Below are 21,538 nucleotides of genomic sequence, written 5' to 3' on the forward strand. Positions count from 1 at the left end.
CCTGCAGGATCACCTTTTCGTGCACAGCTTCCTCAACCTCCTTAGTTGTGAACTTTACGTGTTTGTGACACTTCGAGGTGCGCACGTGTCGATTGTCGATCGGACAAAAAAGTCCCATCCCTAATTTTTACGTCGGCCATCTTGTTCCTGGATGACTCCAGCTTCTTCTGGATCTCGTCCTCCGACCAGATACTGATCAGGCACTTGGTTTCGGAGGTGCTCCACGTACAGCATCCAGCGCCCTCCTTCACCCCCGCCATTTTTTTTTGGGAACAAAAGTCCCGCGGTATATGCTAATTAGCGTGCGCTATATGCTAATCGCCCAAAACCCTGACCTCCCGCTGTCGCGAGCCCGACGCATTCACTTTATACGCAATTTTGGAGTTGTCGGGGACTCCAGCGGAGTTGTCGGGCGACCACTTCGCAGGGGTTCCCGCTGTCGCCAGTTCCGCTGTCGCGAAAAGCGTAACGTAAAGTGGGCCTAAGTGGACTACAGTGCACAGCAGAGCAGTATTGCGTGTCACACAAAAACACAATTTACAGAAGTCGTCCGAGCGAACCTGTAGGGATAAAAGGTTTTTGTCTTCTTCAAAAACTAAACACCACACACCTGGGACAACAAAACTACCAGTGGACTCCTCCTAATATATTAAAAGAAACTGTATATGTATATATATATATAGGCATTGATTTTACAGTGATTTTTTTAAATGCTATATCCTTTCAATAATTATTATTCCGAAGAGAAAATATTACACTTTGGTGAAGAATGGGAGGCAACAGGGAGGTGGAGCGGAAACCAGAAAGTGTCTGCTCTATTGCCAGCATTTTGAGATCACAATACACATTCTTCTTCACAGCTGTTATTTTCTGTCATTGAGAGTCTTTGCATGTTTCACATGTATTGCTGTTTTCAATCTTTGAGTGTCAGCAATTGCTCAATCCTGTTTTACTGCGTACAGTACAGTACAGAACAGTACAGTACTATTTCCACTTCAGCTCCCCTGCCTGCTCACAACAATCACTAACACAGATATGTGTGTATACACCTGTATGTCTGTTTTTGACTCGACCTCAGCCTGAACCTCTCAACACACCCACATTAAGTCAAGTCTTTCTCTGAGATCGATGGCTTGGTTGAGTGACGCATGAACACCTGATGTTCTAAGACAATCACACCCTAGAGTGAATGCATACAACATATATCTGTTCAAACAAGACCTTTGGAAGTCTGTTGCCAACTCTGTATATCCACGGTTTGATTAGCCACAGCACAAAGTCCAGCATCCTCTGATATTTTCCTATATTTCCTTGTTACATGTTGGCAGGCAGTTTGTGTCTCAGCCCCTCTGAGTCTTTTCTGCCAAGTTCTAGCTGAGAGTCTTTTTTCCCATCTTTCGGCGAGGTGGTGTTGGCAGGGTGTGCTGCATGTGTTGACTGGGTGGGTGCAGTTGTAGACGCCTGAGAGGTCTGAACAGGGATAGAGGGTGTGTTGAGTTCAGGGGAGAGCAGCGTAGTGGCAGCTAAAGTGGTTGGCATTTGCTTTGGGTTGTGAGAAGAGACAGGTACCACATTTGGAGAGGTGGTGGTGGAGGAGGTGGCGGTGGAATTGGGGTTTGGGCGTAAAGTTGTTGAGGATGAGAATGTTGATGGTTTGGTGGAGCGACCAGAGCCTGAGGTGGGGCTTGGAGTGAGGACAGGAGGGGGTTGTTTTACAGGATGAACTGAGAATTTTACTTTAGTAGGTGTAGGAGCTGACGTTTGGTTTGGGAACTGGCTGATGGGGCCCCGGACTGAGCTAGAGACAGAGGGCTGCAGGCAAGTTGTTTGACTCTGGGACTTACTCAGCGATGGAGCATCTGCAACAGGGACTGAAGAGGTGGGCAGTGTAGAGGTAAGGGTCTGTGAAGGAGTGACAGGTGCGACGGTTTGCGAAAGAGTTTGGGAGGTGGTGGAGGTGCGGCGGGTACGGGTGGGATGAGTGGGAGTCAGGGCTGGAGAAGGGATTGGGGTCGGGGCAGGGCTGAGGCCAGACAACGGAGAAGCAGAAGGAGGCGTGTTGGATGTCTTGGCTCTGGGGCTGGATGGATGTGGTGGCGAAGAGGTGAGCAAGGAAGATGGAGGAGGAGAAGAGGTCAGAGATGATTTGGACCCATAAGGATGAGGTAGTGGAACAGGGGTGGACGGAGGTGGTGTGGAGGAGGGAGAAGGGGAGGAAGAGCGGGGGGGAGGTGTCGGGATCGGTTTGGGACGAGGCGTAGAGGAGAGCGACAATGGCCTTGTTCCTGCTGAAGGTGGAGTGGAGCAGGGAGGTGGAGAGGAGGAGCGAGAGGGGGTCATTGGAATTGGTTTAGGGCGAGGTGCTTGGGAGAGGTTGGGGATGGGCGATGATGGGGTGGGTGCAGGAGAAGAGGTAGCAGAGGAAAGGGGGTTTGGAGGGGAAGAAGATGGCATAGAAGCTGCAGAAGGCATGTGTGTAGCAGTGGGTGTGGGAACAGAGGCAGTGTGAGGTCCAGATTGTGTGAATGTGGTTGTGTTTGCAGATATACCCTGTAACATAATAGGGTGGAAGGGAAGCGTAGCCTGTGCTTGTGCATTTAATGGTATATTTGCTATCAGCTGTATGGGAACATTGGATGTCAGCATGCCTGCGCTGCCTCCTCTGGCTAACTGCCCTGCCAGGAAAGGAGCTGCCAACAAATTACCACCAGAAGCCTTCCGGTGGAGAGGCGGGTGTGGCTGCACCCCTGCCCATGAGCGGTGTGGCAAAGTGGGCTGCGAGGCAGACAGCAGCCTGGCCTCCTGGGTGAGTCGGCCCAGTGCTGGCAGACCTTGTGAGCTGTTTCCTCCATGACGTAACAGAGCTTCTTTCGCTCCCTGTTGACCTGGAACCGAACTGTTGCCATCTGCTGGGGCACAAGAGGCAGCTACAGGGTTGGCAGTTGGCACCTTGTGGAGGGGTGGAGTCAGTGGTGGTCCTCCTCCTGTTGGGGTTCCAAGTGATCCAGGTATCACTAAAGGGTGATCTGCCTGGAGACGGAGGCTGTAATGAAGAGTCCTTCCTTGCTGGACAGATGTTGGGACAGAGGACGCCGGCATGGGTGGTGTTTTAGCAATAGGAGGCGATGTTATTCCACCAGGGGGGGCCATGGTTGATGGGGAGGCAGGAAATCCTCTTGGCGACAAGCCACCCATTCCTCCCATCGTCGTCATCATCCCAATGAGGGAGCTCACAGATGGTCGGAGGGGTTGTAACACGGGAGCGCGCGGGGGTGACAGAGGGAAAGAAGACGAGGGAGAAGGGGAGATGAGAGGGGAAGGAAGGAAAAAAGCACCACTGAGTGCATGCTGCTGCTGCAGCTGCTGGAGATGCTGCTGCTGTTGCTGCTGCTGGTGCATGAGGGCGATGGCTACATTGCTGGTAGCGGCTGCAGTCTGCAGAGGAGCGTGGACCAGCGGCGCCCAGATGACGGGCCGCGGCCGAGGAGACACCGTGCCACTGCCCCCGATGACTCCGCCTCTCCCCGCAGCAGCTGCAGCAATGGCGTCCTGCATGGCTGGCATGCTGTCGTGTTTGACAATCTGCTGAACCAACATGCTGTCACAGGATCCCAGACTGCCTGCTGCAAGGCCTCCGCCTGCCCCGGGACCCCCTCCACCCCGGCCACCGCCGCCACGACCCATGCTGCCTCCAAGAGAGCCGGCCTGAGATGATTTCCTCAGGAGCATGGAGTTCTTCCTACCTGTAGTGGACAAAATGGAGACATTCAGAGATTTTAGGTGAAAAATAAGAATCTGAAAGCAGAGTTATCCTACGAATGCACAACAGACAGCTGGAGTTTAAGCCTCAAGGCTTTTCTTTCCGAGAACATTTCTTTTATTTCTTTCAGCTTGTTTTCAAGGATGATAGTCGACGTTTCCTGGGATGACGTTCGACAAAGAGAACTTACAAATGCAATAGAATTGGATGGAGAATTTGTTTGCCAGTGTTTGTCAAGGTCACAGCAGAATTATAAAGCTCTGCAAGTCACCGATGCAACGATAAAGTGCTGATAAAAACCTATGCCGCAATCTACAACATTACCAATACGGTCCAGACGGTCAACAGCGACAGTTTCAAAGGCACGCCGCATCATGGGATGTTCCTCCAGCACCTCGTTAAAGCTGTCCACACTGAGAGAGTACAAGCGGCAGTAAGTGTCTGCCCGGACACTGGCTGTCCTCCGTCCACGTGTCAACAAACAGATCTCTAAATGTGGGAGGATAGATAACAGGAGGTGGAGAAAAAGGGAAAGGACACAATTTGGTTTCAGAACCACCATAAACCCCCCCCCTGCCCTGAAACCTCACTTTTCTGTTGCCCAATTATTTTGTCCTCACCTCCAAAGTAAGACCCATCGCTCAGCTTGGTTTCCTTGTTGCCGCGGGTCAGCACACCGACTCGCCCGTGTTGGATGAAGTACATCTTCCGCCCGACTGTGCCCTCGCGGATGATGAAGTCGGCGGGCTGAAACACCTCGAAGCGGAGCTTCGTCAGCACCGCGGTCACAAAGTTGGGATCGGCGTTGGCAAACAGCGGCATGTTAGCCACCAGGCTCCGGCAGTTAAAGCTGACAATTTGCTGGAGGAAGAGAGAAGGGGGGTCTGAGAAATTTGGAAAACGGCGTTTATGGTTTGTTTGTTTGCACGAGCAGCTGTTTGTGACTTCTTTTACCTCTTTGAGTGGCTCACTGAGTTCTCCCAGGATGTTCTCCTCATCAAACATCTTCCCCTGGAAGCGGTGTTCGTAGTACTCGTGGATCTTCTGCCGAACATCTGCAGGAAGCTTATGGAAGGACATGTACTGCTCCACCTGCTTGTACTGCAATCACACACACACACACATATATACAAAGGGTCACAGATGCATACAACCACACCGGGTATGGGTAGGCAGATGCTTGAAGGAACAGTTCAAGTGTTTGTGTTTGTGACTGTATGAAATACTGAACTAGCTTGAGACACTCAAGAGAAAACATGGCCACCGGAAGGAGTGAGCTGGATGTGATTATTTATTAGGGGTGCAACTGTTCACCAAAACTTTGGTGTTTGACTCACGGTTCAGTTTAAACCTCGGTTTTTAAAAACATACTGAAAAATTTCCAGAAAAAAATGAATGGATTTTATTTATTTATATATTTTTATATATTTTTTACATTGCAATATCAAGAACTTGAACGTTACTAGTATAAAACTTCTCTTTAGACCAAAATAAAGACTTCTATTAATCTATCCAAAATTAAAAACTTTTACACTCGTCTGAAAAGCACTTTTCTTAACCCTAGAACACCATTGCTTGGTGGTTTTATGTGATTTTCATGAAAAACAAGTTTTCATCTTCATTATTTATTTTTATCTTTTTCGAAATTTTTTGTTCCCGAATTCCTAATTTTCCAGTAATTTTGGAGCATTTTTATATGGTTCCCTCACGATGCTTTTCTTTCATTTTGTTAGACATGACACAGTTTAAAATAAAAGAACACAAATTTGTCATGTTTTCATATATTTTGATATACTTTTTATTGGGTGTATTTATTATCTCGGGTGAAAATCACCCGACGTTAGTGATGGTGTTTTGAATTTGAGCGATAGTGTTCTAGGGTTAAGACCAGTCTACACACTCTAAATCTATACAGGCGTCTTGCTACAGGCATGAATAGGTGCAGTGCCAAGTTCTGATGTTCTGTGGATAAGTGATGCAAAATATAGCGGTAAAAGAAGCACACGCTGTCTTTTGCTGCTGTCGCCGCTCAGCATCGTCTTTGCAAGATAGTTTGACTCAACCATGTGTGGTGGCTGAACTGTGAAAATTGTGCGAGGAGAGATGAATGAAGTAACAGATGGGAGAGCCCGATGTTTCACCTTTTCCTGATATTGTCGTCTGGAGGAGTCCAGTGACTGGATCAGAGCGGTGGCATGGCCGATGAACATGGCGTAGCAGGTGGCTCCTACGATCATACTGAGCATGGTGAGCCACACATCTGTCATCCCCTCTGGAGCCTGTGCACCGTACCCAATGCACAACATGTGGCTCATGGCTTTGAATAGAGCATAGGAGTACTGCACGCCCCATGTGTCATTCTGTGAGTGGGAGACACAGACACACAGAGATTGTGACGGACTGAGTAGAAGAAGTTTGGAGTGTTAATTATCAAGGCTCTGTAATGCTGAACTGTTCTTATTTTAGTCAGATTTCAGGATTCTTTTTTTTCCCCTGCAGAGGAGCTCTGCCACAGCACTTCACTGAACAGAGAGGAGATTATAACGCGTAACAGCCGAGCAATTTGACAGTCGAAAGCTGCTCGGCTTCAAAACACGCCAGAAAGCATAATAACCACACAGACAATAAAAAGCAGGAGCTCATGTAATTAAATGTTAAAAAGGCGACAAAAAGACCAGCTTCTATTTCAACCGGTGTGTTTGTCACCTCTGAAATCCTGAACTTGTCAGGACCAGCAGTCCACATGGAGACCAAAACCTGGCCCTAATGAGGCAAAACCTTTTATTTAGGGTTTTTCTTTCTAATACTACCACTTTTAACCACTTTAACTATCCTTTTTAATGATTTTAATAATTTTAAAATAATGATTTTAAATTGCATTAATTTTCTTAATTGTTTTAATTTCATAATTGATTCTTGAATTTATTGTGTTTTTTATTTCAGATGATTTTAAATTGCATTAATTTCTGCTTGATTTTAAATTGTTTGATGTTTTAAAGGTACCGTATGTAAGAATGTGGCCAAAAACAGTTACTACATCTAAATTCAAAATATACCGAGGTCTTTTAGGTTTCGTTTTCTGACCTAACTGGCAACCCGTGGTTGCTCGGCAGCTGAGACTCTACTGACTGCAATGATTGGTAGACGGCGGTAGGTGGCGCCACATGCCAAAACATGATTTCAAAACATAAACATGATTTGCAGTCTGCAAAATATTTTTTTTTAATGCAAATATTATGTCTGTACTGTTGTTGTTGGTGAGTTCAGTTTGTTATATGAACATTATTCCTGAGTCTCTGTGACATATTAGGAGGATTTTATGGCCAGTTGCTTTAGATTTATTACATAATGCACCTTTAAATGGTTTTAATTTCTATAATTGATTTTTTTAATTGATTGTGTTTTAATTTCAAATGTATTTCCTGCCTGTAAAGCACTTGCACATGAAATACAAATAAACTTGCCTTGCCTTTATGTAAGTCTAGGTTAAAGTAAGGATTAAAAATGTTAATTGCGGTTCAGTTAAGGTTAGTCGTGATCTGGTGTGTGTGTGTGTGTGTGTACTGTATGCTTGCATTTAGTTTCAGGTTGTGTGTGTGTGTGTGTGTGTGTGTGTGTGTGTGTGTGTGTGTGTGTGTGTGTGTGTGTGTGTGTGTGTGTGTGTGTGTGTGTGTGTGTGTGTGTGTACTGTATGTTTGCATTTAGTTTCAGGTTGTGTGTGTGTGTGTGTGTGTGAGTCCAATTATACTAAGATATTAATGGTCCAGTCAGAGGGGAACTTTCTCTGGGGAAAATCCCAGCATCAGCCTGCTTAGCAACCGTCACCCCGGCAACCACTGAGACATGAGTCAGCTGTTCATACAGCAGCTGTGTATCTGTGTACGTTCACTGGTGTCCGGCCGGTCCCTTGGCTTTCCATGATGTTGATGATTTTAATTGGACGATCTTTTTTTATTTTTTGTGATGATGATAGTCGATTATATTCCAATCGGACGTGTCGCTGCACGAGCCAATTAACACAGATAAGCGGCAAACAATGTCTAATCTGATTAACGGCCTCACCTCACCCTGCACACACACAGATAGCCCGAAAACCAGGCCTTTGCTTTCGTCTGAAATAAATACTGCGCGCACTGTATAAACAAGCCGAGATAAAGGCTTGGTGTGATTCATTCAACAACGTTCCACTGAAACGGTCACATGCAGGTACAGGGACGATGGAGACTCACCACCATTAGGTTTTTGGAAACCCAGCAGTCAGGAGGGAATTCCTGAAGCATGGGGACGAGGAACTGAAGACAGCCGTCCCAGTGGCACAGCAGCAGCATCATACCGATCAGGTTTACTATCCTGACCATGGCACTGGCCAGGTCGTAGGTCATGTGGAATATCTTAGAAGGAGCGAGAGAAAGAATGAGGCTTTTTAGACTTTATCTCAGAATCGCTAATCAGAGCAGTATTCAAAACAAACAAAAAAACATTGACTCAAACTTAAATGAGTCGATGAGTCATTGTTTTCAGACTGACTGGGTTGTTTGTGACTGAGATGCTGCCATGACATGAGCAGCACTGACTGTGCGAAGCATGCTGTCGAGTGTGACACTGTTTCCACACGCAAAGCTGAGACTCAGACAGTTGCTCTCACTGATAACACGGCGGCTGCCACCAGGGACAGAAGGAGAATCTGCAAGATTTAGTGATATCTTGTGAATGTGTTTGCCACTTTGGTTCACACCCGTAGACAGTCTGAAAAGTGAAGTTTGTGTACCATTCACTCTCTGCACCAAAGAGAAATTCAACCATTTTACACCAGGGCACACTGTAACTCCAGGGGCGATTCTAGAGTCTGTAGGGGCCCTGAGCAAAAATTCCCAGGGGGCCCTTCCTTCCAACCAGAGTTCATCACCATTATGTTATAAATAATCCGACACCAACGAAAAATGTATGAGTTCCGAAAGGAATGAAATAACATGGAAAAACCTTGTAATTAAAAAGTATGTGAAAATATAAATGTAAAGAACAATAAAATACTGTAAATAGCCTTAAAAAAAACTATATAAACTTAGTAAAAAAAAAAAGAACCCACATTATAAAACAATATAAATATATAGAACAATAAAATACTGTAAATAACTGAAAAAACATATATAAACTGAGTAAAAAAAGATATGCATTACACTGTAAATAATAGACTTAATTTTCCAACTTGCAGAACGATAACTTCACAAAGGTTAAAGTGAGGTGGGGCCCCTTTAGGGAGGTTTCCTACTGAGATGTCATTGAAAATCGCCTGTTGTTGTTTAAGGGGGACGGGGAGGCAGCTGGTCACTGCACATTTCAGTAAAAACAGCCCTCAGGCTCCGAGAGTGTCGGGGGGCCCCCTATCGGCTCGGGGCCCCAAGCAGTTGCCTGCCTTGCCTGTTCACAAACTGTGCCTCTGGTTGCCTCCACCAGTAAGAAAAAAGCACTGTCTTGTGACTTTGGTGTTCAGCGGCTCTTAATTTTTTTTGCTCATGAATCTTGTGTGGGGAGTAGGTAGTTTACAAACTTCACTTTTCAGCCAGAAAAGAATGTCTAACACGGAGATAAAACGGCAAACATATTCATAGAATATTGTGGATTCAACGTCTATTACCGAAACACTGGCAATTTGAGTGTTGTTCAGCAAAGTCAATGTCGATGATGCGTCAATACCTTAAACAACCACACGTCATAAAACCCCCAAACTAGTCATTTAAAATGAACATCTCTTTCCCTTTGCAGCCACCGTCCTCACCTCCTCCCACTGGTGGATGTAGCGGATGAGTCTGGACAGGCGGAGCAGCCGCAGCAAGCTGAGGATTTTGGTGAAGCGCACGATGCGCAGAGCTCTGGCCGTCCTGTAGACCTCCGAGTCCAGACTGTCTACCATCAGGAAGATGTAGTCCACTGGGATGGACGACACAAAGTCTACGAGGAACCAGCTCTTCAGATACATCAGGCGGATGGCCCTGAGAATCACAATGAGATGGCATTTGGGCAACGACTCCAACATTTTTGGCTGGCATAAAAAAACGATCCTCATCAATATTCATCGGTGAACAGAACTGGACGCTGAACAAAGCTCTGCCGGCGGCTGCCTGTCACCTTTTCACATTGATTTGTGTAAACACTAACGCAGCAGATGGGCCAGAGGAGCACGTTTCAATTCGCGGGGACAAGAACTGCTGCGGTGATCGTACACAACTTCAGAGGTGGAAAAAGTACTAAAATATTGTACTCAAGTAAAAGTACCAATACTTTGATGAAATATTACTCAAGTAGAAGTAAAAGTAGTCATCTGAAAATTTACTTAAAGGGGAAATAAGTAGTTTATAGTGCCATCTAGAGGAGAGGCTGAAATTTACAACAAAGACCTGCTGCTCTGCTCACCCCTCCCTATACAAAAGTGGATTTTGGGTTATATAAACCCATAAATACTTTTTTTGGTTATATAAACCCATAAATACCCATAAATACTACATATTGTACCTTTAAAGGTACATATTTAAAGGTACATATTTAAAGTGGATTTTGGGTTATATAAACCCATAAATACTACATATTGTACCTTTATCCACTTTTTTATACATATTATGTGCTCCTGCATTGTCTAGTCGCTGTATAATAGTTTTTGTTTCATTTTCGTAGTGTTTCAAAAAGTCATGTAAAATAACATGGTCGCGGACCGCGGTTGCATAGCCACTGTTAGCAGCGAGACGCCATGTTTCTACCGGAGCCTGTAAGGACAAACGCGAGAGAACAAATTAAGCGTCTCTTTACTTGTAGCAGGAAGTCCCGCCTCCACTCTCTCCGCTTCGTCTGCTACGGCCGCGGTAGCTCCGCCCTCTCCCTCACCTCACGAACCTCATCTGCTGACACGGAGAAAGACGACGAGGACGACATTTGACCAGCTGAGGATACCGTAGCGCTCAGGGAAGGGAGGGGGTGAGCAGAGGAGCAGTTCTTTGTTGTAAATTTCAGCCTCTCCTCTAGATGGCACTATAAACTACTTATTTCCCCTTTAAGTAGAAGTAAAAAGTAGTTCATTTGAAATGTACTTTAAGTAAAAGTTACTTAGTTACTTTGCGTAGGGTGTTAGGGTAGTAGAAATATGACAAGGGGTCAGAAATCCAAAACTATTTTGGAGCTCCAACCATTTGGAACCAACCATTGGTCTGGTTCTGGTGTATATTTTCCCCCTGTAGGTCTTCATTGTGCTGAATTTTTATTTTTACTCAGTAACGGATAGGATTTATAAAGTAACTAAGTACAATACTTGAGTCAATACGTACTCAAGTAAAATACAAAATCCTGATTTTAAATTGTACTTAAAAAAAATACAAAATACACAAAAAAAAGCATTCAATACAGTAACTTGAGTAAACGTGTTTAGTTACTTTCCACCTCTGCACAACTTACACACACACTGTACGTGCACACACTGTACGTGCACACCAACAACATCTACCAACCTGGGGTCCAGCAATATCTCAGTGCTGTCCTCCTTCACGATGCCCGTCCTAAAGTTCAGAACCAGGTCGACCATAAAGAGCGTGTCGGAGACGACGTTGAAGATGATCCACGAGGGAGTGTTCTCCTCTCTGAAGAAAGTGATGCCCACTGGCAGGATGATCAAGTTTCCCACCATCAACAGCAACATCAACAGATCCCAGTAGAATCTAGAACGAGAAGAGACGCAGATGTTTTGTCGTATACTTTTCCATCACAGCATTTATCTTCTTGATCTTGGGTTTGTTCGATGCTCTTGGGCCTGTTGCACACATGTCATTTTGACATGTTGCAGTAGGAAAAGCACATGGAGTAATAATAACATTAAGTAGAGAAAGCACAGAAAGCACAGACCTCCACCAAGTCACTCAGTGTCCCACAGTGTCAGTGGAGCTAAATCAAATCAGTTTTTTCTTAGACCAGAACCTACATCCACAGAAAATGTAATAATAATAATAATAAAATCTGTCCTTTACTTTTTTGAGTTAAACTGCAAACAGAGAGACACATTCAGCAAAGACAAACCTCCTTGTCAGAGGTGATAATAGCTGAAAATGTTAGACCAGATGAGTGACACTGAAGTATACTCACAGTATATTATATATTGTTATCTATTTTGTGCATTATGTGAATTAACTCACTGTAATTGTAAAGTTAAATCTATATATTTTTCTTCCACAGACTGCACAGCAGTACACTATAATGAGTCTGGGACATACAGTGTCACATCTTAATGTGAATAAACCAGAATTGTTGTTTCTGCTATGACGAAGTAAAACCTGTGAAAATGGTTTATATTCATCCGCGTCAATGTCCTGCACACGACATGCGATTGAGCTCGACATCATATGAACTTCAACAAACTTTAAATAATAGATTGAAAGCGTCTCTTATGTCATCGTATCCTGACTGGTCCACATTTGCTTCTTGAGAAACGAAAATAATATGCGCTCAAAAATAAGAATACCAAGTAATTTAAATCAATCACACTTAAAGCTCACATAGAGTGGTCCTGTTACACATTATATGTTAGTTATGGAGGTCTACTTACATACATTAACTTGTTTTTATGTTCAAAAACCTCCTAGTTGCTGTAAACGAGCCGATAGAAATCTCTCCTTACCGACGCTCTCCTCAGCCGCGGTGTTTCAGACTGAAATCTCACACCCAGAAGACAGACTGTGTTGTGATTGGCCAATACCCGGAAGTGACATAATTAGCACACCAGCTCTCAGAAGCGCAGCTCCCCCCTCTGGAACGGTGGATGCACTGCTACTCATTATCAAAACATTGTTTTAACAGTGTTTAAAAATAGCTTCTTCACGACTCCCCGCCGCAGTCCCTTTGACGACCTTTGACCCAGAGTCAGAAGACACTGTCGCTCGTGAAACACCTCCACAACGGACGTTATTCTTCTCCTGCGGTTCAATGTACGCAACCGGATGTGCCCGGACTAGTGCCCGGACCAGGAGGATCTGCTGTTCTTGCTGAGCCCAAGATTACAATAAAACACAGCGTTCTCAGCAGTGGCTGAACTGTTTGTTTTGAAACTTCAGGGCTTCGTGAACAAGGTAATGACACAGATACACACAGCGTTAATTGGAACTTCCAGTCTAGGTCCGCTTCAAAAGTAATTTGAAACATGAATAACGTGAATATAATGTGCTTAGAAAGAAATATGATGCTTTAAATGTCTATAGTGTATATCTTATTTATAGGCGTATTTTTAATATCTTTCTATATTGTACTTTCACATAATGTGGACATGGACGTTACATTACATTTATCTTTACTGTCTTTGCTGCTGTGACGATGTAAATGTCCCCACTGTGGGACTATTAAATGACTATCCTATCTTATCTTAAATTCCGTGACAAATACTTCCTTTTATCTAACACATTCTTATGTTCCATTTTCCCCTGACACACTGTGGTCAGGTACATGCCCTCAGATACAACAGGTGAAGAAGAAAAAGTTTCCTCCCTGTCGAACAGGTATAATATAAATGAATGTTTCCTTCCATCTGCAAATGTTCTGACCGCACAAGGTTCATCCTTTATCATTTATCCTTCAGTCCAATAATTCACAAGAGAAATGCACTGAATTGGATTAAAAAAGGGAGAAAGGCAGACAAAGAGGAACCGAGGGAGGTAGACATGATGATCCGTAACCTTGGGAAGCCTCATCAGTCTGCGTTTCTCATGGTTAACGGCTGACGCAGGCTCCTCAAAATGCAGGTACAGGAATCTGTCATGTGATTAGGAGTCTGGAAGTGACAGGAGAGGCAATCCAATCATCTGGATATGAGTCCTGTCATCTTTCTATCTCTCTCATCCTAATCCGTTTAACCATCACGCAAACCTGCATCAGTGACTTGCTTCTTCTTGTTCTACCTCTCTCTCTCTCTCTCTCTCTACCTATCCGTCTCCCTCTCTTCTCCTCTCACACTCAAGCTCTGTGATCAATTGCTATTGAGCACTAATTTAGTAACACAACCTCATGGTGCGATACTACCACTAGACTGATGAAGATTAAGTATGAGTCATCACTGCTACATACACCCCCCCTCCACACACAAACAAACACACACACACACACACACACACACACACAAATTCTTGTACTTGCTGCATACTGATGACTGGGTTGCTGACAGAGTGAGGACCAGCATTTCCACTTTATAAATCAACACAATTACAAATATCTACAAAGAACTAGTGGTTGCAGTACCATAAGATGTCTGCAGGTGGAGCCCCAGAGCAAAATGGGCTGGATAACTTTTCGTTTTTTTGTTTTTTTTTAATTTTTGGTCCAAAATTTGACAAAAACGTCATACTATACTATGTCTTCCAAAATTTGGAAAAAAAAAGAAAAAAAAATTTGAACTTTTTTTTTGAAAAAAAGATTTAAAACACATTTGAAAAAAATAAAAATGTTGGTCTAAAATTTGACAAAAACGTCATTCTATACTATGTCTTCCAAAATGTGAAAAAAAAAATTGAAAAAAAAATTTGAACTTTTTTTTTTTTAAATATTTAAAAAACATTTGAGAGAAAAATTTGGAAAAAGAAAATTGAAAAAAAAATTGAACTTTTTTTTTGAAAAAAACATTTAAAAAACATTTGGAAAAAACATTTGAAAAAAAATGTTGGCCTAAAATTTGACAAAAAAGTCATACTATACTATGTCGTCTGAAATTTGAATTTAATTTTTTTTTTTACAAATTCAGTATAGCATGTTATAGCAACCTAAGGAAGTTATTTCAATGAATACAAAGCGAGGACCGGCCAAAATGTCCTCACTCCGTAAAAATGTCCTCACTTTGTTGGTTAAAAACCCTCACTGGTCCTCAGTATGCTGCAAGTACAAGAACACACACACACACACACACACACCCTGACATTGTCATTTACAGATCTATCACCTCATTATTAGTAGCAATGTTTACATCTACACAGTCGCAGCAATTCTGTTGATAAGTGGAGATTTATTGTTTAGTAGTTTATGAACTCTGATTATATGGAACATTTGGATGCATCACATTATACTACAATGGTAGCTTAGGTCTGTCAATTACTGTCCATATTACACTTTGTTTAGACAATTTGGATATAAACTAGATAAGATATGTGATGTGTTCAGGCACACTGTAAATCAGACATAGTTTTAGAGATATTTCAAATTAAAACTCCCACATTTGCACTTTTTCCAAGTGGAAAAAAATCTCAAATGTGAGATGTAATAAAAACAAAATGTTCCATACATTTTCCATAGTGTTTTCAGTATATTATATGCACTTCTGTCAGAAATGATTGTCAGAGACTTCCTCACCTTTGTATCTTTGGCTCAACACCGTGTGTGATCCCACCTGTTACACTCAATTAACCAGAACATAAAGAGAATCTCAGAGTGAGTTCTTCACGATTTTATAGAGACGTTAATGAAAACAGTTGCTGCTTGATTTCCTATCAAATGATGTTGCCGTCAACAGCTGTTTAAATGGTTAGTCTAACTTCCACTAACTTGTGTGCACGGAAAAAATGATTTAGTCTGCTGAGGAACATCATGGATGGCATGAAATGTGTGTCTGCACATAAATCTGTCTCTGTGTACTACATTTTGCTGCGATGTGGCAGCTGATATGAGCTCAGTGTTGGAATCTGTCCCCAGACAGCCAGGCTGACAGATGAGAGAAGACGACAGGTAGACAACAAGAATGATCTGCAGGTTTGTCGTGTTGTGCTGAATTTATGGCAAGGTCTGAGTTCTGTTTCTCTTTTCTGTGGACTGATGCAACATCGGGACACACACACACACACATTTCTGATGACGATTAGCGGTTAGCACTGTTGCCTCACAGAAAGAAGGTGCTGGGTCTGATTTCCAGTTTGGTAGTTTGTATGTTCTCCCTGACTCTCCGGCTTCCTCCCAGCATCAAAAAACACTAGTGCAGTGCCCGTAGGAAGTATATATTCCTATAGTGCAGGGGTGTCAAACTCATTTTCACTGAGGGCCACATCAGCATTATGGTTACCCTCAAAGGGCCAGGTGCAACTGTCATGCTGTAACGCAATCGCCATGCATTGTGGGAAATGTAGTTTATGGTCAACGCACGCCTTAAAGCAGCATAGACCTATTTTAACACAGATTTTTAAGACCAATTAATCACTCGCGGACCACATAAAATGAAGTGGCGGGCCACATCTGGCCCCCGGGCCCTAAGTTTGACACAGTTTGAAGATTTTTCCGTTATGGTAATGCATGATAAGGAACATAAAGGCTAACATAATACAAACACTGTGCAACCTCATTAGGCACAATGCAAATTTCTTTTAATTTTCGATTAGCATTAGCGTAGCTTGCTGTCGTGGCTGGCGTGGCTGTCAGTCACAACAGCTATGCTAATGCTAAACGGAAAGAAAAAAAAAATGCCTAATGAGGTTGCACAGTGTTTGTATTATGTTAGCCCTATGCTAATGCTAATCATAGCCTCGCTAGCTTACCTTTGGAAACAGGTTCTCAAAATTAGCAAGTTAGTAGTAGCATGCTAATGCAAAATAAATATGTGCTCGCGTATTGGTGAATGGACACCTAGTGGTGAACCGTGTGAAAATGTCTCTTCGCTCCCACCTCCCCGCTCCAGACAGCGCAGCTGCTGCTGATGAGCTTCTGCCCGCCTGGCGTAGCGTGATAATTCGGTGAAAGTGCAGCATGATAAATCAGCGGAAAAATTTAAATTACTCGAGATATGCCTGTCACAAACAGACAGACAGACACACAGACACAACTTGCTTTATAGATAGATGTTAGACACACTCAGTCTGGTTTGTCCCTTGTGGCGGCACACTCAGTCACAGAAGCTCTGATCAACCCTTGTCTGACCTGATCAAGACAGTAAAGATAATTTCATTTAATTTCATCATCATATCAGTAATGTATGCTCCTGAACAATGTGCAATAACAATATTTGCTGGTTAGCAAGACAAGTGCCGGTACTTCCTTCCTCACTCTCCCTCCATTCCTGTTTCATACGTTTCGGTCCTCACAAAGACATACATACGAGTACATACACACACTCACTTAGGAATTGCAAATGCAATCAAAGTCGTTCTCCATGGCCTCATCAGTATTCCATTTTGAACATGAACAGGTGCTGCAGGAGAACTGACCTGCATCTACCTGCTCAGCTGTTGTCAAACCAAACACTAATTCTACTGTAATTGAGGCCAAGTGTCTCCTGAGTGGCCTCTCACTGGTTCCTAGATCACAGTTAGCCAGATGTCTGTTCTGAGCTAAGTTTCTTCCCGTCATTCTGACAGACATGCAGACATGCTGACAAACAAGCACAACAGCGACCGTCTACTATATAATAAATCTCCCTTACATGTGTTTTTGCTGTTTGAAAAGCCAAACCTTGTGGCCCTCTTGCCTCAACATGTCAGAGAGTTGTTCGGTGCTTTCTCGCCACCTCTTCCTTCCTCTAGTTATGGATTCTTACAGGTGCAACTGTGACACATCCTTTCTTAATGAGGTGAAGAGCAAAAGAGCGCGTCTTCAGAGTCAATAACGGCACACTGGACTCTCAAGTATACATATAACACAGAGGCTGGTGCGTTCAAGGTCAACACTGAGCCAAAAACACAAACGGTAAATTAAATGTATTTCTCTTCCCACTGTGACATCACAAACGTCCTCATCAGACGTCGCTGCGAGTACTTAACTGAGAAGTTAGATGACTAAATTATGCATAATGCATACTAAAACTTGCATAATTTAAAGACGTCATACATAATTGATCATCCAATTGATTTCCCTGACAGGGCAATTGAAACTCTTAACGTCTCCACTAATCATGCACGAGTATAAATAAGTGAAGAAGGGACTGAGATTCATCCATCCACAACCCTTCATCCACCATCTAACCATCCATCCATTCATTCATCTTTCCATTCCCTATGTTCCTCATCAATCCTCGTGCACAGACTCAGAATCGATCGTCACGCTGACAGACAGTAAAAAAATGACTAAAACTTTTTGTGTGTGTGTGTGTGTGTGTGTGTGAGAGTGTGTGTGTGTGTGTTTGTAAATGAGTGGCTGATGAGACAAAAGTGGGCCAGGAGCTTGGGGGATCAAGACATCCATTGTTGCTGCAGTCTGTCTGGAGATTGTGAATACGGCCTCTCCCTCTGCTCGCTGTCCACCTGCACATTTAAAGGTGCATTATGTAATAAATCTAAAGCAACTGGCCATAAAATCCTCCTAATATGTCACAGAGACTCAGGAATAATGTTCATATAACAAACTGAACTCACCAACAACAACAGTACAGCCAAAATATTTGCATTAAAAGAAATCTTTTGCAGACTGCAAATCATGTTTATGTTTTGAAATCATGTTTTGGCATGTGGCGCCACCTACCGCCGTCTGCCAATCATTGCAGTCAGTAGAGTCTCAGCTGCCGAGCAACCACGGGTTGCCGGTTACGTCAGAAAACGAAACCTAAAAGACCTTGGTGTTTTGAATTTGAATGTAGTAACTGTTTTTGGCCACATTCTTACATATGGCACCTTTAAACATTGAGCGTGGATGACTGGTGGGCCTTAACCACACATTAAATGTGTGTGTGTGTGTGTGTGTGTGTGTGTGTGTGTGTGTGTGTGTGTGTGTGTGTGTGTGTGTGTGTGTGTGTGTGTGTGTGTGTGTGTGTGTGTGTGTGTGTGTGTGTGTGTGTGTGTGTGTGTGTGTGTGTGAGAGAGAGGCATGTTGACATTCACAAATCTGACCTTCCACATTTCCATATTCCATTAAAAAAATCAAGGAATTATTTATCAGGCTCTGTTTACTTATCATTTCCATTTCCTGTAAATCTGCTCGGTCCTTTGTCACACCTGTTTGTGTCTACATATTACCAAGAAATAGTAAAAAAAAAAAAAAAAGGTGAAAACAGATTGCCTGAATTAAAAAATCTGTATTTCTTTTTCTGGAAAAAACATTAACAAACATTAGATTAGCCGTTTAATTGACTCAGAAATTAATTGCTCATTTCCATCCAAAACATATGCCGAAGGAATTTTGTCTTTATCTTCAATACATTACTAATAACACTACATGAAGGAAACCAGAGACAAAAAGCCCCCAATTGCTCTCTTCTCCTTAGGTGTTATTGATGGTTGTTCTGCTCAGGAGAAAAAGAAAAAATCAAGCTTCATGTGTGAATCCTCCAGAGGAAAGAGCCATGTTCATGTGTTTTCAGCAAATTGACATCTCACTGATTCCTGATCAGTTGTTTTTCTCTTTGGTAAAAGCAGAACTCATTGTTTTAGTGTCTGTCCTCGTGTCCTCGTCCCCTTTATAAGCTCTTCATATGCTCCTGCCTTTCTCCAGGAATTTTCATCCACATTCTTTTTTTGACCTTTTCATACATCCCCTGATTATTTACCCTGTTCCTCCAAACAATCCGTGGCTCACCTCTATCCTCTAACCCTCACCTCACACACACACACTACTGTTGTGTGTCACCAGCAATATAATTAGACTCCTGCTGCCCACATGTCTCTCTCCTCCCAGTTGTCCTCCTCCCCATTTTCCCTGTTACCAACCCAAAGAGGCTGACGATCCGTTTCTTTGCCTGCAACTCTGTCTGTAAAAGTGTCCGTCGTTAGACCTCATGTGTGCACGCTTAAATAAGCACCTCAGCTTCCTTTGATCCACGTTTAGATTTGCATGTGCGATAAGTGGAATTTGTCCTATTTATAAAACCGCACCAGTGTAAGCCCTAGTGCGTAGAGAGGTGTGTACTCATTTTGTTCCCCTTTAAGAAGCTTTTCTGAATATTTCAGAACCAGAAAGTCTGGTCCTAATGAGGCAGGAGCTCATTTCTGAGGGTCCAGTTAAAGGATTTAGGGTGAATTCCAATTCCTTGCTTAACCCTCAATCTTAACCCTCAATCTCAAAAATGTGCGCTCCCTCTAGTGCAAGTGCTGTCCCGATTCTCAGAAAAATTAAGTTGAGGGGCAAGTTTAAGGGCTGTATCGCCCTCAATATTGAGATTTTCTGAGACCACCCTTGGGAAAAAGGGCTACCCAGAATGCATTGCATGTTCACATAACAAAGATGGCGCCGAAAGCAGCGAAACGAGTACGCTACAAATTAAGTATTTTCTTTGAGATATAAAAATGATGAAACCCATTGTATTATCTTAGTTTAGGCCCATATTATGGATTACTGACGTCATTGTTGCGTAACATTTATTTTTATTTTACAATCTTTTGTCAATAGCCGGCCGGTGTGGACAAGCGATCGTTTGCTATGGTTTACTTTTCAATAAGTCGTGGTGTGTGGTAACTGTCAGCTGAATATGTCAGTGGTTGTGGTATTTGTATGAGTATCATCTTATAACTAACTGACAACCTAATAACTTGACTGAAATAAAATAAATGAATAATCGTGACGTAAATGTGTTCTTCTTCTTCTTCTTTTTTGGAGTTGACAGACTGGACGCAGCTTTCGCGTTATTCTGCCCCCCACAGTCTGAAGACGTATCTGCATTTAAAGGGGTGTCCCATTTCTAAGTGACAAAATAACCCTCAACACTTGGTTTTGAGGGCCAGTTAAGATTAAGGGTTGAGCTGGAGGGTTAAGATAGGAATTGGAATTGGCCCTATGATGTGGTTAAGTTAAGGGTGGAGTCATTATGGTTATATTTGGACATGATGCTTTTGTATGTTGTGTTGTATGGGTGTGTTGCTCCATACCTGAAGTCACTGTAGGGGTGAATGATCCACGCCCCTGCTGATTTCAACCGTTCTTGCTCCAGTGCCACGGCCTTGTGGGATCCAAACATGCGCAGACTGAACTTGTTGACCCCGGGCAGAAGCATTGCTCCAAACTGTCTCTGGATGAAGGTGCTCTGGTTGGAGTTGCTGTAGTCCTCGCCGTCCAGCATCATGCCGAACCCACCCAGTCCGGAGTGGCCCCCGAAGTCCGGGGTCCCCGCTGCGGTCGTGTTGCAGGTCGTGGTGGTGGTGGTCTCTGGACCCGTGGCCACGACCATGACTCCAGTCATGGAGGAGGAGGTCGAGGCCAAGGCGGCACGGGAAGAGGCAAAGCCCACCGAGCGTGGCGGAGGGTGGGCTGTGGCAGAGGAGGAGGAGGAGGAGGAGGGCGGCGGAGGAGGCGGCAGAGGCACGGGGGTGGTCGGTGTGCCCGCTGTGCGTGAGGGCAGACCGTCCCTGCAGGCGGAGGAGCTCATGATGGAGAGACGACGTCCACGACCACCCGAGGTAGAGTTGTCCGCCCCAAATGAGCCCTTCTCTCCTTCCAGCGAGGCCTGCGACAGCCTGTAGCTCGGAGAGGGCAGGCTGCCCTTACTGCGCCGCTTACACTCCCCTCCTCCGTTCCGCCTGGGCAGACTGTCGCCACCCGACCCAGAGGTCCCCATACCTCCAGCCACCCCATCCATGCCAACTCAGGGTGGAGGAGGTGGAGGAGGAGGTTGAAGGCAGGGTGAATATAACCTGTAACTCCTGTGCCCACAGGAAAAAACTACTGCTAAGTCCTGTCAACCGGCTAGATTACATAAAGGTGAGAGAGTCAGTGTCAAATCTGAATGACAGAGTGAGGATGCTCAGAAGAAAGTCTGCTCATTCTCTCACTCCTTCACCCTCTCACCTCTCTGCCCTTGGAGACATTAAACCCTTCAGGCTGCCGATGACAGTGACACCAGCAGCCCCCACTTTAACCTCTTTC

General features: G+C 43.9%; 1 protein-coding gene across 1 annotated transcript; it reads right to left on the reverse strand.

Annotated features, from left to right (window-relative positions):
• Positions 1-1,314: 1,314 nt before the first annotated feature.
• Positions 1,315-21,251, reverse strand: LOC310927108 (uncharacterized protein; the record flags this gene model as incomplete). Its single annotated transcript, XM_083889371.1, has 9 exons — positions 1,315-3,743; positions 4,085-4,249; positions 4,381-4,621; positions 4,715-4,861; positions 5,902-6,120; positions 7,990-8,151; positions 9,537-9,750; positions 11,254-11,460; positions 20,545-21,251. 9 exons carry the CDS (start codon positions 21,249-21,251, stop codon positions 1,315-1,317), a joined length of 4,491 nt encoding a protein of 1,496 aa, XP_083745497.1.
• Between the last annotated feature and the right edge of the window lie 287 nt (positions 21,252-21,538).

Source organism: Microchirus variegatus (genome assembly GCF_963457635.1).
Source record: "Microchirus variegatus genome assembly, chromosome: 1".
NCBI classification, from domain to species: Eukaryota; Metazoa; Chordata; class Actinopteri; order Pleuronectiformes; family Soleidae; genus Microchirus; species Microchirus variegatus.